Source organism: Ochotona curzoniae, unplaced genomic scaffold (genome assembly GCF_017591425.1).
Source record: "Ochotona curzoniae isolate NIBS_2020 unplaced genomic scaffold, NIBS_Ocur_1.0 contig_3819, whole genome shotgun sequence".
NCBI classification, from domain to species: domain Eukaryota; kingdom Metazoa; phylum Chordata; class Mammalia; order Lagomorpha; family Ochotonidae; genus Ochotona; species Ochotona curzoniae.
In genome coordinates, this window is record NW_024466004.1 from 8,267,186 (window position 1) to 8,292,500 (window position 25,315).

General features: G+C 52.4%; 2 protein-coding genes across 3 annotated transcripts in view; one reads left to right on the forward strand and one right to left on the reverse strand.

Annotated features, from left to right (window-relative positions):
* The window catches only part of CUL9 (cullin 9), a 37,427-nt gene extending 23,776 nt beyond the window's left edge, over positions 1-13,651 (forward strand). For both annotated transcript variants that reach the window (XM_040983422.1, XM_040983421.1), the window contains exons 26-40: positions 3,505-3,650; positions 3,772-3,901; positions 4,021-4,220; positions 4,624-4,874; positions 5,879-6,224; positions 10,101-10,241; positions 10,394-10,558; positions 10,787-10,950; positions 11,185-11,278; positions 11,646-11,720; positions 11,810-11,920; positions 12,098-12,215; positions 12,596-12,729; positions 13,170-13,243; positions 13,332-13,651. In XM_040983422.1, coding sequence (XP_040839356.1) covers positions 3,505-3,650; positions 3,772-3,901; positions 4,021-4,220; positions 4,624-4,874; positions 5,879-6,224; positions 10,101-10,241; positions 10,394-10,558; positions 10,787-10,950; positions 11,185-11,278; positions 11,646-11,720; positions 11,810-11,920; positions 12,098-12,215; positions 12,596-12,729; positions 13,170-13,243; positions 13,332-13,533 — 2,351 coding nt within the window. In that variant the 3' untranslated portion in view covers positions 13,534-13,651. The remainder of the gene's footprint in view (positions 1-3,504; positions 3,651-3,771; positions 3,902-4,020; positions 4,221-4,623; positions 4,875-5,878; positions 6,225-10,100; positions 10,242-10,393; positions 10,559-10,786; positions 10,951-11,184; positions 11,279-11,645; positions 11,721-11,809; positions 11,921-12,097; positions 12,216-12,595; positions 12,730-13,169; positions 13,244-13,331) is intronic.
* Positions 13,652-13,708: 57 nt separating this feature from the next.
* On the reverse strand, positions 13,709-15,645 carry DNPH1 (2'-deoxynucleoside 5'-phosphate N-hydrolase 1). The gene is made up of 4 exons (XM_040983076.1): positions 15,426-15,645; positions 14,333-14,401; positions 14,094-14,204; positions 13,709-13,945 (listed from the first exon to the last, which is right to left on the reverse strand). Exons 1-4 carry the CDS (start codon positions 15,643-15,645, stop codon positions 13,797-13,799), a joined length of 549 nt encoding a protein of 182 aa, XP_040839010.1. The 3' UTR covers positions 13,709-13,796.
* Between the last annotated feature and the right edge of the window lie 9,670 nt (positions 15,646-25,315).

Below are 25,315 nucleotides of genomic sequence, written 5' to 3' on the forward strand. Positions count from 1 at the left end.
AAACCAGTAATTTGAGGTGAGCTGCCAGCATCAGAAGTGGCAGTTCAGCCTGTTGTGCCATAACACTGACCCCAGTAATGAAAAAAAAATTTTTTTTTAAGATATCTTAAAAGGTCTTTTGCAAAAGCAATCTATTTATTTATTTATTTATTTATTTTAACAGTAGAACGAGAGAGAGGAAGCCAGAAGCTTTTAGGTCTCCCGTGTGGGTATAGGGACCGAGTCACTTGGGCCATTTCCATGGTTTTTTCAGCTGTGTTAGCGGGGCACTGGAATGGAAATGGAACAGCCAGGCCTCAAACTGGTGCCAGCTTTATCTGTGGTACTATCTACCACTCTCTATCCGAAATTACCTTTTAAAAATACTACCTTCTGTCATTTTCTCTTGATGTTATTTGTATTTGTGTATATGCAGACATGTCCATAGACACTAGCCCTCTGTCCCTAAATGCCTTGGTTTGTGCTTCCTGTGAATAATGATATTCCCTATGCAGCAGCAGATCACTCCCTAATTTCAAAAACATAACACTGAGCAGAGTGTTAATGTACTTCCCATATTCCAGTTTTCTGAACTGACTCCTGATCCTGTCCTGTGACATGGTTGTTTGTCTAGAATGGGATGCAGCCTAGGCTCACATGCCCTGGGTAGTCATGTCTGATTGCTTTTAAAGGTTTGTTTATGCTGTACCTCAACATTGGCCTAAATTGTGTCTATTTAACCTGGACAGATTGCTCAGCCGTTCTTTGTCTCTTATGACGTCTGGCATTTTTGGAGACTATAGTCCTTCTAAGAATGTGTAATTGTGTCATTTCAGGCAGATAAGCAACCTGTGCAGAATACATGGTAAGACATTCTGTACTTCCCAGGGACTTCCATCCCCAACACCTGCTTCCCATCCTGCCCTCTCTTGTGCTGTGACTTGGATAGCTCAGTTAAGGGGCTCACTGGGGCTGACAAAACCCACAGCAGGGAAGGCCTCTGTCCATGATGCCAGCACACAGTTGGAGACCCACTGTGCCACTTCTGATCTAGCTCTTTGCTTATGTGCCTGGGAAAGCAGCAGAAGATGGTCCAGGTTCTTGGGCCCCTGCCCCCATACAGAAGACTAGAAGAAGCTCCTGGCCCCTGGCTTCAGTCTGGCCCAGCGTGAGCTATTGAGAAGTAAACTGGCAGATGAAAGGCCAATTTCTCTGTCCTTCACTCTATAAAATCTGCCTTCCAGAGAAAAATAAAAATTTTAAAGATTTATTTTTATTTATTTGAAAGGCAGAGTGGGGCCCAGCGCGATAGTGTAGTGGTTAAGGTCCTCAGCTTGCACGCCCGGGATCCCATATGGGCGCCGGTTCTAATCCTGGCAGCCCTGCTTCCCATCCAGCTCTCTGCTTGTGGCCTGGGAAAGCAGTTTAGGATGGCCCAAAGCCTTGGGACCCTGCACCTGCGTGGGAGACCTGGAAGAAGCTTTCCCCATAATTCTGCCTTTTAAATAAAGAAATACATATATTTTTATAATAAATTTCAAGTGTGTAAACAGAATAATTAACTGTCAATGTGTCACCTACATCAGCTCCTGGCCAATCTTGTTTGCATGAAGATCTAAAAGATAAAGATCCTCTTAAAAATCGTTATCAAGCCTTTATAAATGAGCCATTTATCAAGTATACAGTCAGTGTTCCTGATCAGGAGACTTTTGAGAGTTTTTCTGGCTGGTTGGTTAATGAGGCTCCAGGTAAGGCCCTCCCACTGCATTTGGTTGTCCCTTTTGATCCCTGCCTTCCAATTTTTTCTTCTACCTTGCAGTTATTTGTGGAACAAGCTTGGGTTGTTTGCTCAGTAGAGTCGTTCACAGATTGGATTTTGCCGAATGCATCCACATGACATCCTCCGGCGTGTTCCTCTCCCTGCCCGTTATTTCCTGAAACCTGATATTTACATGTGGAAGTATTTTCAGCTTTGGGTTTGAGTTGATGGTTGGTATTGTGTCCTCCGAGAAGCATGCGACAGCCAGCAGCTTCTCTGTGGTGTGCAGGTGGATCAGCGGGCTTGTCAGCAGGGTCTGTAGGATACCCCTTTCCTAACTTTTCCCTAGGCAGTCACTACCATTGCTTATGTTCATCATCACGTTGGGGTCATGAAGTAGCGGTGCTCTGGTTTTGTCATTTCTCCTTTAGGTGTTACCAGGAGTACGTTCTCTGTAAAGAAACTCCCTCTTTCTTGGGCCTAGTGCACACCAGGATCCCATATGAGCACCAGTTCTAATCCCTGCAGCCCTGTTTCCCATCCAGCTCCCTGCTTGTGGCCTGGGAAAACAGTTAAAGACAGCCCAAAGCTTTGGGACCCTGCACCCACGTGGGAGACCCAGAGGAGGCTCCTGGCTCCTGTCTTCAGATTGGCTCAGCTCCAGCCATTGTGGCCACTTGGGGAGTGAACCAGTGGGCGGAGGATCTTTCTCCTCTCTGTCTCTCCTCCTCTATGTACATCTGACTTTCCAACAACAATAATAATAATAAATAAAATATACCTTTAAAAAAATAAAAGAAATTCCTCATTTACTATTTGGTGACCCTCAAGTATGCCTGATCCAACAGATTTAATTCTTTAAAAATAAATGTTGGCTTCCCTAATAGCCAATAGGCTTTTTTATTAAAGTCATTGGCTCAAGGATTTTAAACATATTTTCTAGGCCACAATTGTGGCACGGTGAGTTTAGCCACCATTTATGATGCCAGCATCCTTTGGAATGCTTGTTAAACTCTCAGCAACTCTGCTTCCAGTATAGATCCCATCTGATGCACCTGCAAAGGGAGCAGATGATGGCCCAAGTATTGGACCCCTGCTGCTCACATGGGAGATTAGGATGAAGTTTCAGGCTTCTGGCTTCAGCCTGGCTTAGCCCTTGCTGTTGCAGCCATTTTGGGAGTCAACCAGCTAATGGAAGATATCTCCCCCATACCCTACCCAATGTGTGTATGTGTGTGTGTCTGTCTGACTTACAAATAAATAAATAAATATCTTGTGTGTTTCCATCATGCATCCCAGGTATTATTTTTGGATGGTCACATTGTCCTTCTGTCTTTGGTCAGATAACACCCCTCCACCACCTTGGGTTGGCCTTGGTCCCCTTTGATACTCCTCCTTTTGCGAAGTTCCTTGCTTTCTAGTGCATGAGCACATGTCCCAGCCCCACCTTGCCTGAACTGTGATGCCATAAGGACAATGAGGCCCAAGCTGGTGGTCTTTTAAGAATGTGGACTCCATCAGGCCTGAGGCTCAGGTCTCCCATCTTGGTTTTTCCCAAGGAGTCAGCCAGGGGAAGGGCTGGGCACAAAGACACTCAGGGAGGCAGGCCTAGACCAGGCTGGGATCTGGAAGCTGGACACAGTGTCTTAGACTGCCTGTAAATGCCAAAGTGGGGCTTCTTCCCTCCAGAAACTATGCCCAGCAAAGCCTAACCCCTTCCTTTCTGGGGCACTCTGTCTCCATTCTTCTCCTCCACACTGCCCTAGGTCAGAACCACTCCGTCCTGGATGTGGGACCGCATCGACGCCTGCAGTGGACGTGGCTGGGCCGGGCTGAGCTGCAGTTTGGGGACCAGACCCTGCATGTGTCCACCGTGCAGATGTGGCTACTGCTGAATTTCAATCACACAGAGGTGCTTCAGCCCCCTTAGCTCCTTTCTGCCTTCCACCTCCTGGTCTTTATTCTGTTTTATCCTCCCTTGATGTCCCTTTCCTTTCCCTCGGATCCTGACCAGCCCTCCATCTCCTTGCCAGGAGGTGTCAGTACAGTCCCTGCTGAAGCACTCAGATCTCTCTCCAGAGCTGCTGCTCCAGGCATTTCTGCCCCTCACCTCTGAAAATGGCCCTTTGACCCTGCAGGAAGGTCCAGACTTTCCACCACAGGGTAGGTCCATGGGGGGCCTGGGCTGAGCCTCTGCTGGGGTAGCTATGAGAAAGCGTTCTCTTAGCCCCCTGCAGCTGTTCCTCCCCATCCCTGAGGGCCTGACTGGGAGCGGGTTCTAGGTGTGCTGCAGCTTCGTGAGCCCAGGTCTTGGGCCATTGGGGAGGCCCTGTGGCTGATACCTCCTCAGATGTACCTGGACGTGGAAAAGGATGAGGGGCGAACCCTGGAACAGAAGAGGAACCTCCTGAGCTGTCTCCTTGTCCGTATCCTCAAAGCCCACGGCCAGGAAGGCCTTCACATTGACCAGCTGGTTTGTCTGGTAGGCAGCTGGGGTGGTGACGGGAGGGAGGGAGCCAGCCAGGCTTCAGGGCGATTGGGGTTGGGACTGGAGCTCAGCATCAGGAAAGGTGAGATCTCTCGTGCTCTGTTGATGCTGGGTTCTGTTGCTTACAAGGCAGTTAGAGGTAAGACGAGAGGCTTTGCCATGGGCTAGGCCCTATTCCAGGGGGAGCCCAATTGCTTAATTGAATAGTTGAATCCTCAACAATAATCCTGTGAGAAGTAGTATTGTTTCATCCCATTTGGCAGAGGTGACAAGCGAGCCATGAGAAAATCACACACCCACAGTCACACAGCATAATAAATTGCAGAGCTGGGTCCTGCACCCAGGTAGGCAGGCCCAGCTGGATTAGACCGCATGGTATTTTTCTGCCCCCATCCAGGTGCTGGAGGCCTGGCACAAGGGCCCAAATCCCCCCAGCAGCCTGGGCCGTGCCATAGCTGGGGGCGTGGCCTGTAGCAGCACGGATGTCCTTTCCTGCATTCTGCACCTCCTGGGTCAGGGTTATGTGCAACGATGCCATGATCGTCCTCAGATCCTGATGTATGCCACCCCTGAGCCCTCCGGGCCCTGCCGGGGTCAAGCGGACATCCCCTTCTGTGGCACCCAGAGCGCTGAGGCCACCAAGCCCAGGTAGCCACCCTTCCCTATCCCTTACAGTGGATTTTCGGGAGTGCCAAAGCTAGGCTCATGCATAGGCAATCACTTTCTCTGTCTAGTCCTATTCTCCCTAACTGTGTTACCTTCCCCCACTCCCCTGTGCCAGTTTTAATTCTTCTGAGAACCATCGCCTGCCCCCTCCTTTGCCAGCCAGGAGCCTTGGAGTGCTGATGCTCCTAGCACAAGGGGGACACCTCCAGCCTGCAAAATCACGTGGGACTTGACATTCGAGAAATCTAGAGCCCACTGATTGTTAAGTGGATAATTTTGTATGGCTCACAAATGATGTTACCAAGAAGCCTTTGGCAAGAAAAGAGGGTCTTCACCTTCCCTTCCAGGGAGCCATCCCCATGAGCCACCCAGATTCCTTCATGGATGTCTCATTCTAAGCCAACACAAACCATATTGCAAACACATACCGAGGTCCAACAGTACTCTTTGCTTGATATGAGACACAGACTTCCCCGCTCTGGTTCCACAGATGAATCTGCCATAGGGTTCTTCTCGGCAGCACCCCTAAAGCTTCCACTGTTGTCACAAGCAGCTCACGAGTGTGGTCGGGACTCTGTGTTTTCCTACATGCTGTTTGCCTTGTGTGTTAGCTGCATTCTCCAGCGCACTTTCTCCGACCTTAGCATGCATCGCATGGGGACCACGCCACAGGGCAGATCCTGGTTCGGTAGGGCTCCCTGCTGTTTCTCTGCCAGCTGCTGCTGCTGCTCTTCTGGGCAGGACTACAGTACAACTGTCCCTTCCACAGTAGCTCCTGTAGCAGCATCCTGACTCCTGCCTGCTGGATGCCCCTAATCACTCAACATTTATAAGTGTCTCTGGTGCTTGTTCTCTGGCTGGGAAGGCACACGTGAGCAGCAGGGTGCATGAGGGGTGGGGAGTCTCACTGGATTCCCTTCATGGTTCTCAGCAGGGCAGGGCAGTAACTGCTGTCTTTCTTTCATCCCCCATCCCACCACCCCAAGCCCAGAAACTGTGGCCGCTCTGGCATCTCTGCAGCTGCCCACAGGCCATACCCTGAGCCCCCAGGAGGTGGAAGGATTGATGGAGCAGATGGTGCAGCAGGTGCAGGAGACACTGAACTTAGAGGCAGATGTGGCACAGCACCTGTTGGCCCATTCCCACTGGGGTGCCGAGCAGCTGCTGCAGCGCTACAGTGATGACCCTGAGCCGGTGCTGCTGGCAGCGGGACTCCGCGTACCCCAAGCCCAAACAGCCTCCACACGTCCTGACCACTGCCCTGTCTGCATCAGCCCCCTGGAGCCGGATGACGACCTGCCCTGCCTCTGCTGCATGCATTACTGCTGTAAGGTAAGGCTCCTCCTGACACAGATTTTCCACCTGGATGCAGTGCCTTGTGGGGACAAAGCATGGCCACGCCTAACCTGGAGAATGTCAGACAAGGCTCTGTCTCCCCTGAAGTTTTCACCTGCCCTGATACTTGGATGGGTGAATGCGAGGGTCTAGTGAAATGCATCAGTGATTCTCAGATTCCACTGCCAATGATTGCCAGTTGGACTTTTAGCCTTCCTGACGTGGTGGCATAGTGGGTTAAATCACTGCTGACGACACTGGCATCCCACATCAGAGTTGGAGTTGTGGTTGCTCCACTCCAATCCAGCTCTTTCTCTGCTGATGTGCCTGGAAAGGCAGCAGAGCGTGAGCCCAGTGCTTGGGCCTCCGCCCTGACGTGGGAAACACAGGTGGACTTTGGGAGCTACTAAACAATGGCATCTGGCTTCAGCCTGGTCCAGCCCCAGCTGTTGTGGTCATCTGGAAAGTGAACTAGTACATGGTAGATCTCTCTCTCTTTTTCTCTCTCTGTGTAAGCCTGCTTTTGTCATACTTTATTTTTTTTAAAAAAGACATTTATTTTACTTGGAAAGTCAGAGTTATAACGAGTGAGGTAGAGACAGGGAGAGAGAGAAAGGGAGAAAGAAAGAGAGAATCTTCCATCTGCTGACTCACTCCCCAAATGAACGCAACAGCCAGAGCTAGGCTGGTTTGAAGCTGGGAACCAGGAGCTTCTTCTGGGTCTCCCATGTGGGTACAGAGGCCAAAGGACTAGGGCCACCTTCTGCTGCTTTCTCAGGTTATAAGCAGGGAGCTGGATGGGAAGTGGGGCAGTTGAGACATGAACTGGTGCCCATATGGGATGCTGGTGCTTGCAGGTGGAGGATTAAGCTGTTAGGCCACCACCCCAGCTATGTCATAAGTTTTAAGGAGATAATGAAAGTCGTGATGTTCTGACTGTACCCCAGACCAATGAAATCAGGCTTTAGAAATGAAACCCAGGCTTCCTGAGTTTTAAAATCCCCTCAGGTGATGGCAATAGCAACAGAATTGGATCTTTGTATGAAATCTCTATTAAGGAACTTTATAAATGAGGAAGCGATATTAAAGCAATGAGGGCTGTAGCTTATGGTTCCCTTGTCACCATTCAAGAACACTGTCACTGCTTTCATGCTAGACCCTCATTTAAAGCAGAGGCAGGAAGAAGTGTTGCAGATCAGGAAAGCTGAAGGACGGAGGGAATTGCAGGAAGTGGGCTGGTGGCTGGGAAGTAGACACAGGGAGGCTGTGGTTGAGGGCCGAATCCTCCTCAGGTCAGGAGCAGGGCTGGGGTGCCAAGTCTGCCCAGCCTGCCTCACAGCTTTTTAGAAGTGCACCCAAACCCAGCAGCTTCAAGGAAGCACGCTTCTGTTGCCAGGGTTCCTGCTGCTTCCTGGTGGTGGGTGAGCCAAGGAACCTGCCTCTGTGTGAGTGTGTGACAGAGAGAGAACTGTGTGTGTGTGACAGAGAGAGAGTGAACTGTGTGTGTGTGTGTGACAGAGAGAGAACTCTGTGTGTGTGAGAGAGAGAACTGTGTGTGAGAGAACTCTGTGTGTGTGAGAGAGAGAGAACTGTGTGTATGTGTGTGAGAGAGAGAACTGTGTGTGTGTGTGAGAGAGAGAACTGTGTGTGTGTGACAGAGAGAGAACTCTGTGTGTGTGAGAGAGAGAACTGTGTGTGAGAGAACTCTGTGTGAGAGAGAACTGTGTGTATGCGTGTGAGAGAGAGAACTGTGTGTGTGTGTGAGAGAGAGAGAGAGAACTCTGTGTGTGAACTCTTATTCTCCCCTCTGGCTCTGCTTCTCATGACTCTTCTAACGAATACTGCTCCTCTCTTCCAAGGGTCTTAAGGACTTCCTTTACACTCTGATCTTTTTCTTCCATTCAACTAATATTTGTCATGGACCTACTATGAGCCTTGTACTGGATGCTCTATGAGGGAGTGAGGGAAAAAAGCCCAAGCAAGCAATGATCCAGGAACTACTAATCATGGCAGCTAATACTTCCGGGGAGCCCGCTCGGGGATGGGGCCTGGGGCTGTCTGCGTGCGTTGTTTTACCCAAGTCTGCTAACAGTTCTAGCAGCTGGGTATTTTTATCATTCCCATTTTATGGATTATGGCGGGGGTGTGGGATTCTTGAAGAATAATCTGCTTAAGATCAAGATTTGGATTTTAGCAGCCTCACTTCAGGGCCCTCCCCACTTTTAGGATGAGAGGGGTGGAGCAAGCACAGTTGGGTGATGTCCCAGGCAATGCTTGCGGTTGGCAGTGGGGTTGAGGGGGCAGGGAGGTCAGGGGAGGCCTGTTTGGGAGGTGGGGAGGGGAGGAGGGCACAGAGGAGCTGAGCTTGGTGGCTAAGGTTACCACAGGAAGGAGAGCAAGTTCACAAGACGGAAGGGGCCTGTTTGCTGGGAACTAGCAGACAACAGATCTGACTTTCCAGGGAGCCCTGGTGGGTTTTAAATAGGGGAATGACAGGGTCTCATTTACATTCTTGGAAAGGTGACTTGGGCTGTTGTGTGTGGGCAAAGTGCTTGGGTTTATAAGAGTAGAAGTAGACAGTGGTACAAAGAGTCTGGTCTGGGGCAGAGATGATGAGGGAAGTGGAAAGCTGAGATACCCCCTGTGGTGGAGCTGAGAAGCTGTGGGGCATTAGATGTGGGGGTTCCAGACCAGAAAGTCAAGGTTGGTGCCTGTGGTTTTGACCTAAGCATCTGGGTGAGTGGAATGTGTCCCGGTGTCCAGAACAGCAAGTGTTAGGATTGGAAGGCGGGAGTAGAGATCAGGTTTCTGAGGGGGAGTTCAATGTGTTGTGGCCCAAATGAAGTTTAAGCTGCTGGTTGGATGCCTGTTTGGGGCTGACAGGGAGCCACTGAGTCTTGCGGGTATGGGATGAGCTGGAGAGGCCTAGCCGGCATCAGTCAGGGAGAGAGAAGAGGCCCAGCCAGGCACTAAGCCTGGGGGACTGTAAGGGTGTGGAGATGAGGAGCCTAGAAATGCAAATGAGGAAAGCAGCTCCTTGTACAAGTTCCAGCCAGAGAGGAGGCCATGGCAAAGTCACAGCTGAGTGGCAGAGGACAGGCGGCAGCCCCGTGCTTCACATGGCCTGGATAGGCTGCAGTGGAAGCCAGGAGCAGCAGCAGTAGGAAGGGTTCCCCAAGGCTTGGGGGCAACCTGGATACTGCATTCGCACTTGCACTTGGTCTGGCCTTGTGTGTCTTTCAGAAGGGCTGTGGGATGCACGGTCCAGTCAGGTGCTTTGCATCTGTCCTGCGGCTCCGATGGCACTGCTCCATATGGTCTCCTGGGGGCACACCCAGCCTTTTAGAGAGTCCCGCCACAGGCAGCATGCAGGGCAGCCATCAGGAGAGGAGTATTTTAGGAGGTTCAGGCTGCTGATCCTGCGTACAGCAAATGGGCTGTGTGGGATGAGATGGGGCTCTTACAGCAGCTTAGGGATAATGGAGCAGGGCAGAGATGGGGGAACAAGAGGAGAGTTAAAGAGACACAGAGATGGGAGCCTAAGGGAAGATGCTGGAGATGGGCCGGCCTTGGGGCAAGGCCAGCTCCACATCCACAGGCCGCTCTGGCCTTGCTGCTGCTTCCACACCTTCTGTAGAACTTGAATCTCTCTTCTTCTTGATTCTCCCTCCACGGCCAAATCCGACAGTCATCATAATCAGGATGACACCACAGCCAACACATCCTCAAAAGCGAAGGAAAATCCAGATAGACTAGAAGGCTTGGGGCCAATTTTGAGGTGGCTCCAGACGCAGCAGGGAGGAAGGAAGGAACCCGCTGTCCAGCGGGCACACTGTCTTTTTCTTGAATGGCCTCTCCCTGCCTCCTTCCCAGTCTTGTTGGAGGGAATATCTGACGACTCGGATTGAGCAGAACCTTGTGCTGAACTGCACCTGCCCCATCGCCGACTGCCCTGCCCAGCCCACTGGAGCCTTCATCCGCACCATCATCTCCACGCCGGAGGTCATCTCCAAGGTATCTCCTCTTATCTGAGAGGTGGCAAGGGGATGGGCCCTAGGACTGGGCTAACCTGGGTTGGGTGGGAAGTGGGGCTTGTTGCTACGGCCTGGAGGCATGGCGTCCTGGAGGCAATGACCTCTCTCCACGGTACTTCTGGCCCCACACAGTACGAGAAGGCAGTCCTGCGTGGCTACGTGGAGAGCTGCTCCAACTTGACCTGGTGCACCAACCCCCAGGGCTGTGACCGCATCCTGTGCCGCCAGGGCCTGGGCTGCGGAACCACCTGTTCCAAGTGTGGCTGGGCCTCCTGCTTCAACTGTAGTTTCCCCGAGGTGGGCGTTCTCCCCAGGAGAGATCCGCACTCCCCCCTGCTCTGAGCCCACCCCACCACACACGGACTTGTCCTTCCTTACCCTCTGCCATCTGGGTTCCCCCTCCTCCCTCCATGTGTGACCCGTGTGCTCTCCCTCCCTCTTTCCATGCACCCCAGCAGTTATCTCCCACCCCTCCCCACCAGGACTGGGCTGTGTCCTCATCCCCTCCCCCTACTCCTATCCTAGGCGCACTATCCCGCCAGCTGTGGCCACATGTCTCAGTGGGTGGATGACGGCGGCTACTACGATGGCATGAGCACAGAGGCCCAGAGCAAGCACCTGGCCAAGCTTATCTCCAAACGCTGCCCCAGCTGTCAGGCTCCCATCGAGAAGAATGAGGGGTGCCTGCAGTAAGCAGGGAGGGAGGGGAGTGGGCGAGGGGGAAAGGCCTGGCCATGAGCAGGGGCAGCAGCAAAGAGGGCAGCTCCCATCTCTCACCTGGCATGTGTCACAGTGATTCCTGGAGAATTCAGATGCCAGGGCACCCTCAGCAAGACTCGACTAGAGGGCAGGGGCAGAAACCAGAGCCCTGTCCGTGGTGGCCCACTGTGTCCCAGCCCCTGACCAGCCTGCCTCCTCCCCAGCATGACTTGTGCCAAATGCAACCATGGATTCTGCTGGCGCTGCCTCAAGCCCTGGAAGCCGACCCACAAAGACTATTATAACTGCTCTGCCATGGTAAGGGGCAGGGTCACTTGGGCCTGTGGGTGCTGGTCATCCCATCAGCAGGGGCCTTCCACTCTGACACAGAGGCAGCCACAAGCAAGGCTGTGGGTGGGGGTGCCAGGGCTGTGTCGGGGAAGAACAAGGGTTCTGGTCTCTGTTGCATAGAAAGTGGCTTTGGGCAAATCCATTTCCTTCCATGAGCTCCAGCATCCTGCCTTTTCATGGGGGAATCACAATGTGACAAGAGAGGAGGATCCAGTGAGAAACCATCCAAATGCAGTATAGGAAGGCCTGCATGAGTGGTGGCCCCGTCTAACCGACAAACCCCGTGCTGGCCCACCAAAGTTTCCCCCTAACCCTTGCCACGTGGTCTTGGCAGGTGAGCAAAGCAGCCCGCCAGGAGAAGCGGTTTCAGGACTTCAATGAGAGGTGCACTTTCCATCACCAGGCCCGGGTGAGCTGGGCTGGCAGAGGACCATGGGGAGGGGGCGGGGCGGGGCGGCACTGGGCTGCAACCTTGATGCTGAACACCCACACACACAGGAGTTCGCTGTGAACTTGCGGAACCGGGTGTCTGCCATCCACGAGGTGCCCCCACCCAAATCCTTCACCTTCCTCAACGATGCCTGCCGGGGACTTGAGCAGGCGCGAAAGGTTGTAGTGGCAGCGGGATGGTGGTGGTGGTAGTGTGTGTGTGTGTGTGTGTGTGTCTGTGTGTCTGTGTGTCTGTGTGTCTGTCCAGGGGGTCTAATGGGCTTGGCTGCTCTCCTCTCCCTCGCCTGGCTGGAGGGGCTGCGGAGGAGGCAGGAAAGCTGACGGGGCCTCCCACAGGTGCTGGCCTACGCCTGTGTGTACAGCTTCTACAGCCAGGACACAGAGCACATGGATGTGCTAAAGCAGCAGACTGAGAACCTGGAGCTGCACACCAACGCCCTGCAGATCCTGCTGGGTGAGCTGGCCCCTTGCTCCACCATCCTGCCCGTGCCAGGCAGCCCACCCTGACCATAGGAGCCACCTCCCCACACACCAGCTCCTGCTCCCTCTGCCTGCTATGTAGTCTTCTTGTCCCTGGCTGTTGAAGTTCAGTTCTGAAGTCCTCATGCCAACAGACTTGGGGCAGGCATTCACCCTGCATGTTCTCAGTCTGCTCTGCACCCCACTGCTGGAGTATGAGCACCATGAGTGAGCAACTGTAAGCCATCCAGAGCTGCCCTGCCTCTTGGCAGTTGCTGTTCATTCAGTGCTTGCTGCAGGGAGGCACAGGGGAGAGTGAGAGAAGGGAAGGAGTCCCCCTGCCTGCCACCACACTCTCCCTCCATGCCCCTGCAGAGGAGACGCTGCTGCGGTGCCAAGACCTGGCCTCCTCCCTGCGTCTCCTGCGGGCTGACTGCCTCAGCACGGGCATGGAGCTGCTTCGGCGCATCCAGGAGAGGCTGCTGGCCATCCTGCAGCACTCCTCCCAGGTACAGCCCGGCCAGAGACTGTGCATTCCCAGTTCCTGGCCTTCACCCTGCTGGGATGGTTCACACCCCACAAAGGGGTTAGCCAGGAACCCATCAGACTCGCTCCGGGTGTTTCAGACTGTAAGTCCCAGGTGGAGTTGGGAACCCTGGGTTGAGGGGTCAACATTTTCCCTGGCTCTGACTCACGTTGAGTCTGACCCCTGCCTAAGGGCACTGACGGCCTGCTATAAGCCCCTCGAGCACAGAGTGGTGTATATGTGGGTGTCTGCTTCTGCCCCCCAGCCCCAATGCCCTGGAGTCCACTGTAATTTCACTTGCATAAGGCGGGAGTAGGGGGAACTCTCCTGGCCCAAGCCAGGCACTCAAGAGTGGAGACAGGGCCCAGGGCCCCAGCGTTCTCCACCCTCCCGCTCCCTACAAACACCCCATTTCCTTACTAGGATTTCCAGGTTGGCCTGCAGGGCCCGTCGGTGGAGACCCGGGAGGCCAAAGGACCCAACATGCCTGGCAACCCGTGAGTAGGAGGTAGAGGGGATGCCAAGCCAGAGGGGTGGCAGGAGATGTGGGACTTCCCTGGGGCTGAGTGGGCTGGCCGTGCATAGGCCCCCAGGTTCTTCGGGGCTGCAGGAGGAGGAGGAAGAGGAGGAGGACGACGAAGACGATGTGCCTGATTGGCAGCAGGACGAGTTCGATGAGGAATTAGACAATGACAGCTTCTCCTATGATGAGGAGTCGGAGAACCTGGACCAAGGCGCCTTCTTCTTTGGCGATGAGGAAGAGGACGACGATGAGGCCTATGACTGAGGGGAGGCAGGGGGTGGGAGAGACGTGGGACACTCCTGGAGTGGTGCCACCACAGTCCTGGGGCTTTGGACACCTGCTGTGGGGGAGGGGCTGCCCGCGCCACATCACCCTTCTCTGTTTGCGGAATAAATCTTTCACCACCACACACATACAGAGGCTGGCTGCACAGATGTGAAGTTAGAATTTTCACACGGTCTTTAATGTCCACTAGTGTTGAGGGGAATGGTAACAGGACAGGAAGAGTGTGATCAAGCCACATGATATCACGTGGTTGGGTGAGGGGAGGCAGCCGCCCGCCCGGGAGGGTCAGCTTCGAAGTACTGGTCCAGCAGGGCCTCCACCTCTTCTTCCTTGTAGTCCCACACTTGGAACTGTGTGCCGTCGGCTGCTCCCCGAATCATGGCTGAAAGTACTAGAAGGGCAGGGAAAGGTGATGCTGTCTTTTGCTTTCCTGCCCTGGTGTGGGCAGACATGTTCAGCCCTCCGAGGAAGGCACTAAGGGCTTAGCCCACACAAAGCCTGAGAGGGCCAGGTGGCCCTCTCGGGCTTGGGGTACTCACCTCGGCCAGACTGCGGGCGGAACAGGCACAGGACCCGCTTATTGAGGGCCATGGCCCAGCCTAGCTCATAGCCTACGCCCAAGGACGGCTGTGTCACCTCTGCCACGACCACTGGGAAGAAAGAGGAGATGATGGCTCCATGTGTGTGGGCCGTTTGGGGCTTGTGGGAGAGATGGCCGGCAGAGGCTGTGGTGGGAAGGAAATCCCAGGAGACTGCATGGAGGTGGGAGTCCACTCACCGTCTGCCTGCCGCAGCCAGGCCAAGTCCCGCTTGTGGATGAATCTGTCCCCGCCTGTGGCTTCTTCTCCTGCAGGTGAGGGACAGCCAGTCAGGGGCACGGGCAGTCAGGGAGGCTCCATTCAGGTGTGACCTCCAAGGGCCTGCCCAAGCTGACTGCACAAGAGCAGAGAAGAAATGGGGGCCATGAGATATGCTCAGCCCTGTGCAAGGTGGGCTGTGAGGTTAGAGCCAAGGAGGAGTACAAGGAAGGACCTCCCCACTCCAGGGTGATTATGAAGAGGTGCAGGGGCACTTGACCCAAAGCAGGAGGGGTGTCTTGGGGTGAACACACCAGGCTCGCAGCGTCCAGGACACTGAGGCACCAAGCCAGCAGCATCAGAACAGAGCAACTACAGAGCTTGTTAGGAACACAGACTGGAGGGCCAGCGCCGTGGTGTAGCGTGCGAGGCCTCTGCCTGTGGTGCTGGCATCCTACATGGGTGCAGGTGCCCTGGCTGCTCCACTTCCCATCCAGCTCCCTGCTTGTGGCCTGGGAAAGGATCCAAGGACAGCCGGAAGCCTTGGGACTCTGAACCTGTGTGTGGGAGACCTGGAAGGAGCTCCTGGCTCCTGGCTTCAGATCAGCTCAGCTACAGCCATTGTGGCCATTTGGAGCATGAACCAGCAGATAGAATCTTTGTCTCTCCTTCTCTCTGTAAGTCTGCCTTTCCAATAAAAAAAAAAAAAAAGACAAATCTTTAAAAAATAAAGAAAGGCAGCATCAAGCGCAGATCGCAGTAACAGTGGGGCCAGAGAAGGGGCTGGTCTGGCTCAGCCTCCTCAGTCCTGGGGCAGAGCAGTAACAACGAGGTGCAAGCCGGCACGGGCCACCCCGAGTTCGCTAAGGTGGCTCCAAAGGTAGGGGTGGGGCGGGAGGGGGCAACGAATGTTCGAGCCTGAAGGACCTCGTCCTCGGGCAGGGGTGCCCCCCCCACCCCCGTAGGCAGGACCAGGCCAGGCAGGGCAGGCTCCGGGCCAAGAGAGCGCCAGGACGGGGGACAGGGGCGGGCCCGACCCTCCCCGCCGCGCCCCGCCGCGCCCCGCGGCCTCACCGCGCGCGCTCAGCTCGGCGGCCGCCACGTGCTCGGTGAGCACCGCCCCGAAGCGCCGCAGCCGCGCCACGATCCGCCCGTACAGCGCCAGGTCGTCGCGGCCGCCGCGGATGCTCCCGCAGAAGTACAGGGCCCGGCGCGCCGGCTCGTCCGGCCCCGGGAGCTCCGGAGGCTCCCCGTGCGCCCGCGTCCCGGTCGCCGCCATCGCCGCCGCCGCCATCGCCGCCAGCCCCCCACGTGACCGGCCGGGCCCGCCCCCGCCAGGGCGAAAGCCAGCACTCACCCTGACCTCGCGTCCCCTGCCACCACCGCCACTACCCTGGGCCAGCCTCCATCCGGCTCCACGGTCTCCCCACTCCCTACCGCCCTGCCCTGCCCTTGTTCTTTTAGCCTTCTCACCACTCGGTAACTTACCGATTATGCCTTGTCCTTTTACAACCCATAGAGTCTCTTCCCAGGGGAGTGGAGCGTGTTTTTGCTTCTGTTGGCTGCAGCTCTAGCAGCTTCTAGCCGGCTCCACGTCGCACTGGAGTGAGCGCCTTGAGGGGAAGGATGCATTTCACAGCACTGGATAATCAGCCGGGCCTCCGGTGAGCAGGTGCATAGAGGCCATAGCCTCACTCTGCCGGCTTACCCATCACCCAGCTTATGACAATGCAGCCAGAACTGCGAGTGGGGTAAGAGGGTGTGTGTGCAGTCCCCGAGAGTCCCCAGCTGGTACTCCAGGAGCACAGAGGGCTTGGGGAAGGAGGGAGCTTGGTTCAGTGCCATCAGGAAAGGAAGACTAGCGTGCTGGAGGCAGCCCGGCCACCTGCCGGATCCCTAGAGGACAGAGAGGAATCTGCAGCGCACACACCCCTTTCCACAGGTCCCCCAGATGCTGCAGGGCTCCACCTGCAGTCTCCTCCAGGCTTTCTATTGCCCTCTCATCTGCCCTCCAGTTTGTCCCATAAGCAAAGACCACACGTGCAACATGCATGTGTACATGCAACGCAGCTATTTACACATGCACACAGGACTGTTGTGGGGTACACCTCTGTGGTGTGTGTGCCTGGAGTCCTCTTTCAACTGAAAGCTGTTCTTTCCTACAAGAAACAAGGCCAGCTTGCAGGAAGAGGCAGGGGCAGGTGCAGCCTGCCTCTCAGCTAGGTTGGGAGGCCCGCGTGGGAGGAAGGAATGGGATGGGGGAAGGAGGGGACTGCACAAGGTGATGCCATTCAGATGAAGCAGAGCCCGTGGAAGCTTCTCAGAACACACCAGGTTCTCCAGAACTGCTGGGGAAGGGGCAGTCCTGTGTGCTTCCATGATGGAGGTGAATGCCATCATAAATGTGTCAGAGGGTCAAAGCCCCCACTGAGAGTACAACAGAGAAGGGCAGAAGACTGCTTCCTGTGGCATTCCACCCGAGAGAAGGAACCAGAAAACACAGGCAGAGAGCAGGCTGGGCACTGCTGCTGGCCAGGTCTAAGAAGGGGCAGGGGTTGGCCACAGGGGTCCCACGTGAGCTTTGGGGGTGATGGGAAGGTTTTTAATGTGAATTGCAGTGGGAGTCCAACAACTCTATGCATTCATTTTTCTTAAAAAGTTCTAGGGCCCTGCGCGATAGCGTAGCAATTAAAGTCCTTACCTTGAACGCACTGGGATCCCATATGGGCACCGGTTCTAATCCTGGCAGCCCTGCTTCCCATCCAGCTTCCCGCTTGTGGCCTGGGAAAGCAGTCGAGGATGGCCCAAAGCCTTGGGACCCTGTGCCTTTGTGGAAGATCCCGAAGAGGCTTCAGGCTTCTGGCTTCTGATCGGCTCAGCTCCAGCCATTGTTACTTGGGGAATGAATCAGCAGATGGAAGATCTTCCCCTGTCTCTCCTCTCCTCTGTATATGTAACTTTCCAATAAAAATTTTAAAAATTCAATCTTTTTTTTTTTTTAAAAAAGCCCTAGATTGCATTGTGTAACTAGTGGATTTAATTGGCATATAAGAGCTTAGTGGCTGTAACTATTGATCTTGTATTCCAGGAAGAGATTTAAGATTTATTTATTTTTATTGGAAAGGCAGATCTACAGAGGGAAGGATCTTCCATCTCCTGGTTCACTCCCTAAAAGGCCACTATGGCTGGCTGGAGCTGAGCTACTTCAAAGCCAGGAGCCAGGAGCTTCTTCTGGGTCTCCCACATAGGGGCCTAAGGCTTTGGATCATCCTCTGCTGCTTTCCCAGGCCACAAGCAGGGAGCTAGTTGGGAAGTGGAGCAGCTGGACTCAGACAGCCCTCTAATACGGAATGCCAGCATCATAAGAAACAGAAGCTGCTGTGCCCCAACTCTGACCCTAGAACTGTTTTATCAGCAGAGACGATTCTTTATATATTAATGAAACAGCCCTATATTTCCTCCCACTCTCATCCCCTGGCAACCATGACTGTGTTTTGTGCTTCTAGGGATTTCACTATTATAAATAGCTGCAGAAGTTGATTTCATTTTCTGCAGTGTTTGTACTTCTGTGGTTAGCTTATTTTATTTAGGGCATGGCCTACAAGTTCTCACATGTTGTATACTTCCTGATTTAACAACCCATTACAAATTAGAGTAATTAAAATAGTATGGCACTGGCATAGAGACAGACCTATAGCCCAATGGGAAAGAATTAAGAGTCCAGAAAGAAGCCCACGGAGTCGTCGTTTCTGTCAAAAATGCCAGAAATACACACTAGGGGGCGCTCCCATCCAGGTGCGTCTGTTGCCAATGGTGGTGGGAAAATTGGGGATCTACAGAGACAAAAAGGGAAGTGGAGCCCTATCTTATATCATGCATCAAAGTCTACTCAGATTTAAATGTAGGATCTGGGGACCAGTGCTGCAGCGTAACACGCTAAGCCTCATCCTGTAGCAGCAGCCTCCTGTATGGGTACCGGTTCAAGTCCCAGCTGCCTCACTTCCAAGATAAGAATGTGGAGAAGTTGGAGTCCTGTGTGCAATTGGTGGGAACGTAGCAGTTGTGGAAAAGAGCCCTCGAACAATTAAAACCGGAACTACATTATGATCCATGAGTCCTATTTCTGGATGTGTCTCCAAAAGAACTAAAATCATGATTCTGAAGAACTATCCTCATGCAAACATTCTTGGCTTCATTATCCACACTAGCCAAAATACAAGGACAACCTTCTTGTCCACTGATGAGGAGAAGAAATGGATAAACACAGCATGGTTTAGACTCGCAATGGAATAGTATCCAGCCTGAAGCGAAGAAAGACTGCCACAGACAACAGCAGTGCTGTACTCACCGCAAAATTCAAGGAAGTCACAAGGGGGTTGGCTCTGTGGCACAGTCAGTAGAAGCTGTTGCCATGGTGCCAGCATCCCACGTGGATGCCGGTGCAGGTCCTGGCTGCTCCAATCCTGATCCAGCTCCCTGCTAATGTGCTTGGGAAAGCAGTGGATGATGGATCAAGTGCTTGGAGACCTGGCAGAAGTTCCAGGCTCTTGGCTTTGGACTGGCCCAGCTCCTGTCGTTGTGGCTATTAGGAAAGTGAACCAGTGATAGAAGATCTCTCTGTCTATCCACTCTACCTTTCAAGCGAATAAAATAAATCTTTTAACTTTTTACAAAGGCGGGGCCGGTGCAGTGGCGTATCAGGTTAATCTGTCTGCAGCACCGACATACCATATGGACATGAGTGTAAGTCCTTACTGCTCAATCCCCTCCCCAAACCCTCTACTCCTCATGAACTCCTCCTCATCATTTAAAATCCAATTTAAAAAGACATATACTGGGGCTGGTGTGGCCCAGTTGGCTAATCCTCATCCCTGTGGTGCTGGCATCCCATATGGGTGCTGCTTCACTTCCCATCCAGCTCCCTGCCTGTGGCCTGGGGAAGCAGTCGAGGACGGCCCTTGGGACCCTGCACCCTCATGGGAGACCCAGAAGAGGCTCCTGGCTCCTGGCTTTGGATCAGCTCAGCTCCAGCCGTTGCGGTCACTTGGGGAGTGAACCAGCAGAAGGAATATCTTTTTTTCTTGCATATCCTTCTCTCTGTAAAAAGTCTGCCACTACAATAAAAAACTATTTTTTTAAAAAAAAGGACAAATGGAACTAAACATTAATATGTACATCTACATTTTTTTTTACAAAGGAAAATAACATGCTTCAAGAAATATCAGTTAGGGTCAACTTTGTCTTACCTATCTGTTCCATCTCTTTGTTGTACTATATGAATGCAAATCCCAGACCGTATTGTTTCATTAGTAAGCATTTCATTGTGTATCTAAAAGACAAGGGTTTTTAAACACTCAGTATTGACGTTATATTTTCTTACTTACTTATTTGAAGAGCAGAGTTATGGAGAGGAAAGACAGAGAGATCTTCCTTACGCTAATTCAACTCCCTAAATGGCTGCAGTGGCCAGAGCCGGATCAGGCTGACGTCAGCAGCCAGAAGCTTTACTGGGGTCTCCTCCATGGGTGGCAGACCCTCGAGCACCTCCATGGCCATCTTCCATTGCTTGTCCTAAGCCTTTATCAGTGAAGCAACTGAAGCATAAACCGGTGCCCACACGGGATGTTGGCATTACAGTTGGTGGCTTTACCTACTATGCCACAACGGTAGCACCAAGGGTTATTTTTTTTAAGGAACCAAAATTTAGCTATCACAGCTAATAACTTATTTAAAGATTTACTTATTCACTTTGAAGGTCGAATTTACACAGAGAAAGAGAGAGATCTTCCACCTGCTGTTTCAGTCTCCTAATGGCTGAAACATCCAGGACTGGGCCAGACCAGGGCCAGGTGACAGCACTCAGCTCTCCCACATGGGAAGCAGGGGCAAAACACTTGAGCCATGTTCTATTGCTTCCTCCAGGCCATAAACAGGGAATGAAACAGGCAGACCATGAACTGGTGCCTGCATCACATGCTGGCATTGCAGGCAGCTGCTTTACCCACAATGCCACAATGCAGCTAAGAATTTAAACACTATTTTTCTTAATATCATCCAATATGCCACCGTTGTTCAATCTTCCTATTGCTTCAAAATTGGAGTCCAGTGGCTGAGCTCAGCATGGCTGAGTAGGAGTCCTAACTCCAGATCCTCACTCCGCCTTCTGCTGACGCAGACCCTGGGGACGCAGCACTGATGGCCCAGCTCCTGCCCAGCTCCATTCAGTCATCGTGGGCAAATAGGGCAGTGAAGCAATGCATGGGAACCTGCCTTCTCTCTCTTCCTCTCTCATCCTCCCGCCTTCTCTTTTCCCCAAGTAAATAAAGCCTTGTTTATTCATGTAATTATTTATTTATCTGCCTACTTATTTCTAAAGATTTTTTAAAAAGATGTATTTATTTTTATTGGAAAGTCAGATATACAGAGAGGAGGAGAGACAGAGAGGAAGATCTTCCGTCCGATGATTCACTCCCCAAGTGAGCGCAACAGCCAGTGCTGCGCCGGTCCAAAGCCAGGAGCCAGGAACCTATTCCAGGTCTCCCACACGGGTACAGGGTCCCAAAGCTTTGGGCCGTCCTCGAATGCCTTCACAGGCCACAAGCAGGGAGCTGGCTGGGAAGTGGAGCTGTTGGCGTTAGAACCGACGCCCATATGGGATCCTGGTGCATTCAAGGCAAGGATTTTAGCTGCTAGGCCACTGCGCTGGGCCCTACTTCTAAAGATTTTTTAAAAGATTTATTTATTGGAAAGTCAGATATACAGAGAGGAGGAGATACAGAAAGGAACATCTTTCAGCTGTTGATTCACTCCCCAAGTAGCTGCAACAACCAGAGCTGAGTCGATCCAAAGCCAGGAGCCAGGAGCCTCTTCTGGGTCTCCTAGACAAGTGCAGGGTCTCAAGGCTTTGGGCCATCCTCAGCTCCTTTCCCAGGCCACAAACAGGGAGCTGGATGGGAAGTGGAACAGCCAGGACACACACTGGCACCCATATGTGATCCTGGTGCATGCAAGGTGAGGATTTTAGCCACTAGGCTACTGCACCAACCCTGAAGATGTAATTTTTCTCTCACTTTCCTCTCTCTACCATTCAGCCTTTAAATTTATTTCTTTTTTACTTGAAAGGTAGGGGGCAAAGAGAGAACTCGTCCTGCCTTGATGCACTGCCCGCATGGCCGCTGACCCCAGCTGAAGGCAGAAGCTGAAAGCTCTTTCCAGGTCTCACATGGCTGACAGGGCCTTAATGGGTGAATCTGGGTCTGGAAGCAGAGCCTGGACCCAAACCCAGACACTCTGATGCGGATGCAGGCGTCACAGCAGTGCTTTAGCCACCGCATCACCACATCAGCCCAGTAAAGAAATACTTCTTACACGTTTAAATATTTATATTTCATTATAGTTAATTTACACATGACTATATTAAATGAATATTTTAAACAGTATTTGGGGCTGGCGTTGCGGTGCAGTGGACTGAGCTGCCAGTGGCTATGCCAGCATCCTGTATCAAAGTACCGATTCGTGTCCTGGCTGCTCCACTTCCGACGCAGCCTTCTCGCCATGCACCTGGGAAGGCAGCAGAGGAAGGCACAAGCATGGGGCTCCTGCCACCATGCAGGAGAGCCGGATGAAGCACTTGACTTCTGGCTTCGTCCTGGCTTCCTAGAGTTGACTGCTACAGCCACCTGGGGAGTAAACCAGCAGAAATAAGACTTCTCTCTTTCTTTTGCTCTTGCCTTTCAAATGAAAAAAAAAAATACATAAGTAACTTTTTAAAAAAATTACACATTTGGGTTGGTGTTGTGGTACAGCATGTTAAGCTGCTTCTTGGGTTACTGACACCGTATGGGTGCCAGTTCAAGTCCTGGCAGCTCTACTTGCAATCCAGCTTCCTGCTAATTCACCTAGGAAAGCTATGGAAGATGGCCTGAGCGCTTGGAGCACTACTCACATGGGAGACCTGCAAGAAGCTCCTGGATCCTGGCTTTAGCCTGGCCAGACCTGGCTGCTGCGGCCCAGCCATTTGGGGATTGAACGAGAATTCAGGTCTCTCTCTCTCTCTCTTTCTCTCTCTCTTTCCTTTTTCTCCTCTTTCTGTGACTCTGCCTTTCAGATAAACAAAAATTTCCTATTATCTTACAAATGTTAAAAAATATTTGCTTCTAAGCTATTTGATTAAATTCAGGATACACACACACACACACACATACACACACTCCACATGTTGTGTTTGGTTGGCATGTTTTTGCAGTCTAACAGTCCCATGTCCTCTGCATACCCTATATTCTCTCCCTCCCTTGCCCCCGAAGTTCCTGTCACCCGGGATTTGCTGCCTGTGTCCCTGTATGTTACATGTTCCTCTGCTGTTCGTGTTTCCCGTGCGATGGACTTGGATCTGAGGCTTCATTGCAGTCAGCGTCAATTCAAGACAGGATTGGCTCCTAGTGAGGTGTGCACCCCTACCATGCGGTACCTGGAGCCTGCACCTCTCTCTCTCTCTCGACTTTAGGAACCACTGATGCTCAGTGTCCACATCTGCTCATTCATTCATTCGTAGGACATGACATTGAAAGTATTTTTTTTAAGACTTACGTATTTACTTATTTACTTGAAAATCCATTAGCGAGAGGGAGATAATCTTCCATCCACTGGTTCACTCCTCAAAATGGTGACAGCAGCTGGGGCTGAGCCAGGCTGAAGCCAAGAGCCAGGAACTCCATTTAGTCAGCCTCAAGCGTGCAGGGACCCAAGCATTTGAGCTATCCTCTGCTGCTTTCCCAGGTCTGTTAACAGGGAATCAAATTGGAAGCAAGGCAACCCAGATTTGAGCCAACATGCCACTTCGGGATGCTGACATCACAGACAACAACTCAACTGGTTGCATAACAGTGCTGGTCCTATCCAAAGCATGTTTATTGCAAAATAAAACCTAGCTACAGAAAACACCTACAACACATGATCTTTTTTTTTAAGATTTATTTTATTATTATTTTTTTTATTATTTTTTCATTAGAAAGGCGGATATACAGAGAGGAGAGACAGAGAGGAAGATCTTCCGTCCGATGATTCACTCCCTAAGTGAGCGCAACGGGCCGATACTATGCCGGTCCGAAGCCAGGAGCCTCTTCCGGGTCTCCCATGCGGGTGCAGGTTTCCAAAGCTATGGGCCGTCCTCGACTGCTTTCCCAGGCCACAGGCAGGGAGCTGGAAGGGAAGCGGGGCTGCCGGGATTAGAACCGGCACCCATATGGGATTCTGGGCGTGCAAGGCGAGGACCTTAACCACTTGCGCCACCGTGCCGGGACCAACACATGATCTTTTTTTATAAAAGATTTATTTATTTATTTTTCTTACAAAGTCAGATATACAGAGAGGAGGAGGAGAGACAGAGAGGAAGATCTTCCATCCGATGATTCACTCCCCAAGTGAGCACAACGGCCGATGCTATGCTGATCCAAAGCCAGGATCCAGGAACTTCTTCCGGGTATCCCATGAGGGTGCAGGGTCCGAAAGCTTTGGGCCGTCCTCCACTGCTTTCCCAGGCCACAAGCAGGGAGCTGGATGGGAAGTGGAGCTGCCGGGACTAGAACCGGCGCCCATATGGGATCCCGGCACGTTCAAGGCGAGGACTTTAGCCACTAGGCCATGCCGCCAGGCCCCACATGATCATTTTAATATAAACACTTTAGTAGTCATTACCCTTGGGTTTTTATGTGCTCCCTCCAATTACAGCTCCCTGAGCACCTCCCCCCAAAGTAGCTGCTGCCATTTCTTTTACAGTAAAGACAAAAGTGGTACAAATAAACTTCCTCATGTTACTTTATGATTTTATTACTGAACAATGCATCCCTGAGCACTGCAGTCTAACCTTGTTCACATTTGCACTCCTTCCACGTGTGATTTAATTTGCAAGTTGAAGATATATTTATTGAAGCATCCGTTTTGTGCAGGACACCCAGTGGGGATGAAAGGTGCTACAAAAAGGAGCAAAGGAGGATCCAGCCCTGTGGCTGCTGGCATCCCATGTGGGCACCAGTTTAAGTCCTGGTTGCTCTGCTTTTGATCCAGCTCCCCGCTGATGATCTGGGAAGGAAGTGGAGGGTGGCCCGGGTGCTGGGACCCTTGCACCCACATGGGAGGCTCAGTGAAGCTCCTGGCTTCTGACTTCAACCAGACTCAGCCTTGGCCATTGTAGCCATTTAGGGAGTGAACCAGTGGGTGGAGGATCTCCCCCTCTCCCATGGGTCTGCCTGCCATGTAAATAAATAAATCTAATTTAAAAAATATATTTATTTATTTTTCTTACAAAGTCAGATATACAGAGAGGAGGAGAGAGAGACAGAGAGGAAGATCTTCTGTCTGATGATTCACTCCCCAAGTGAGCACAACGGCCGGTGCTATGCCGATCCGAAGCCAGGAGCCAGGAACTTCTTCCGGGTCTCCCACACGGGTGCAGGGTTCCAAGGCTTTGGGCTGTCCTTGACTGCTTTCCCAGGCCACAAGCAGGGAGCTGGATGCTGGATGGAAGTGGAGCTGCCGGGATTAGAACTGGCGCCCATATGGGATCCCGGCATGTTCAAGGCGAGGACTTTAGCTGCTAGGTCATGCCACCTGGCCCTAAATCTAATTTTTTTTTTAAATAGGAATTAAGGAGACTCCGAGGCTTTAGACTGAATTTGACCTTGGGAAGAGTCAGTCTTAGCTCAGGGCTAGGAGAGCTCAGATTAGTGCTACCAGGTAAAGCATCCACAGAGGGCGGGAATTAGGTATTGAGGGCCTCTCACACTTCCTCTTCAAACTCGTGTCCTTGAATGGAGCTAAAGGTCAATTTCTGAGACAGCTTTCCGTGCTAGATGGACAACTAACACTGGGTGACCTGGTGGTGGCTGAGTGCTGAACAGCAGGTGGCACTGGGTGACAGTCCCTGAGAACAAAACTAGGTGAACTCCCGGGCTGCCCTTGGCCAGCAG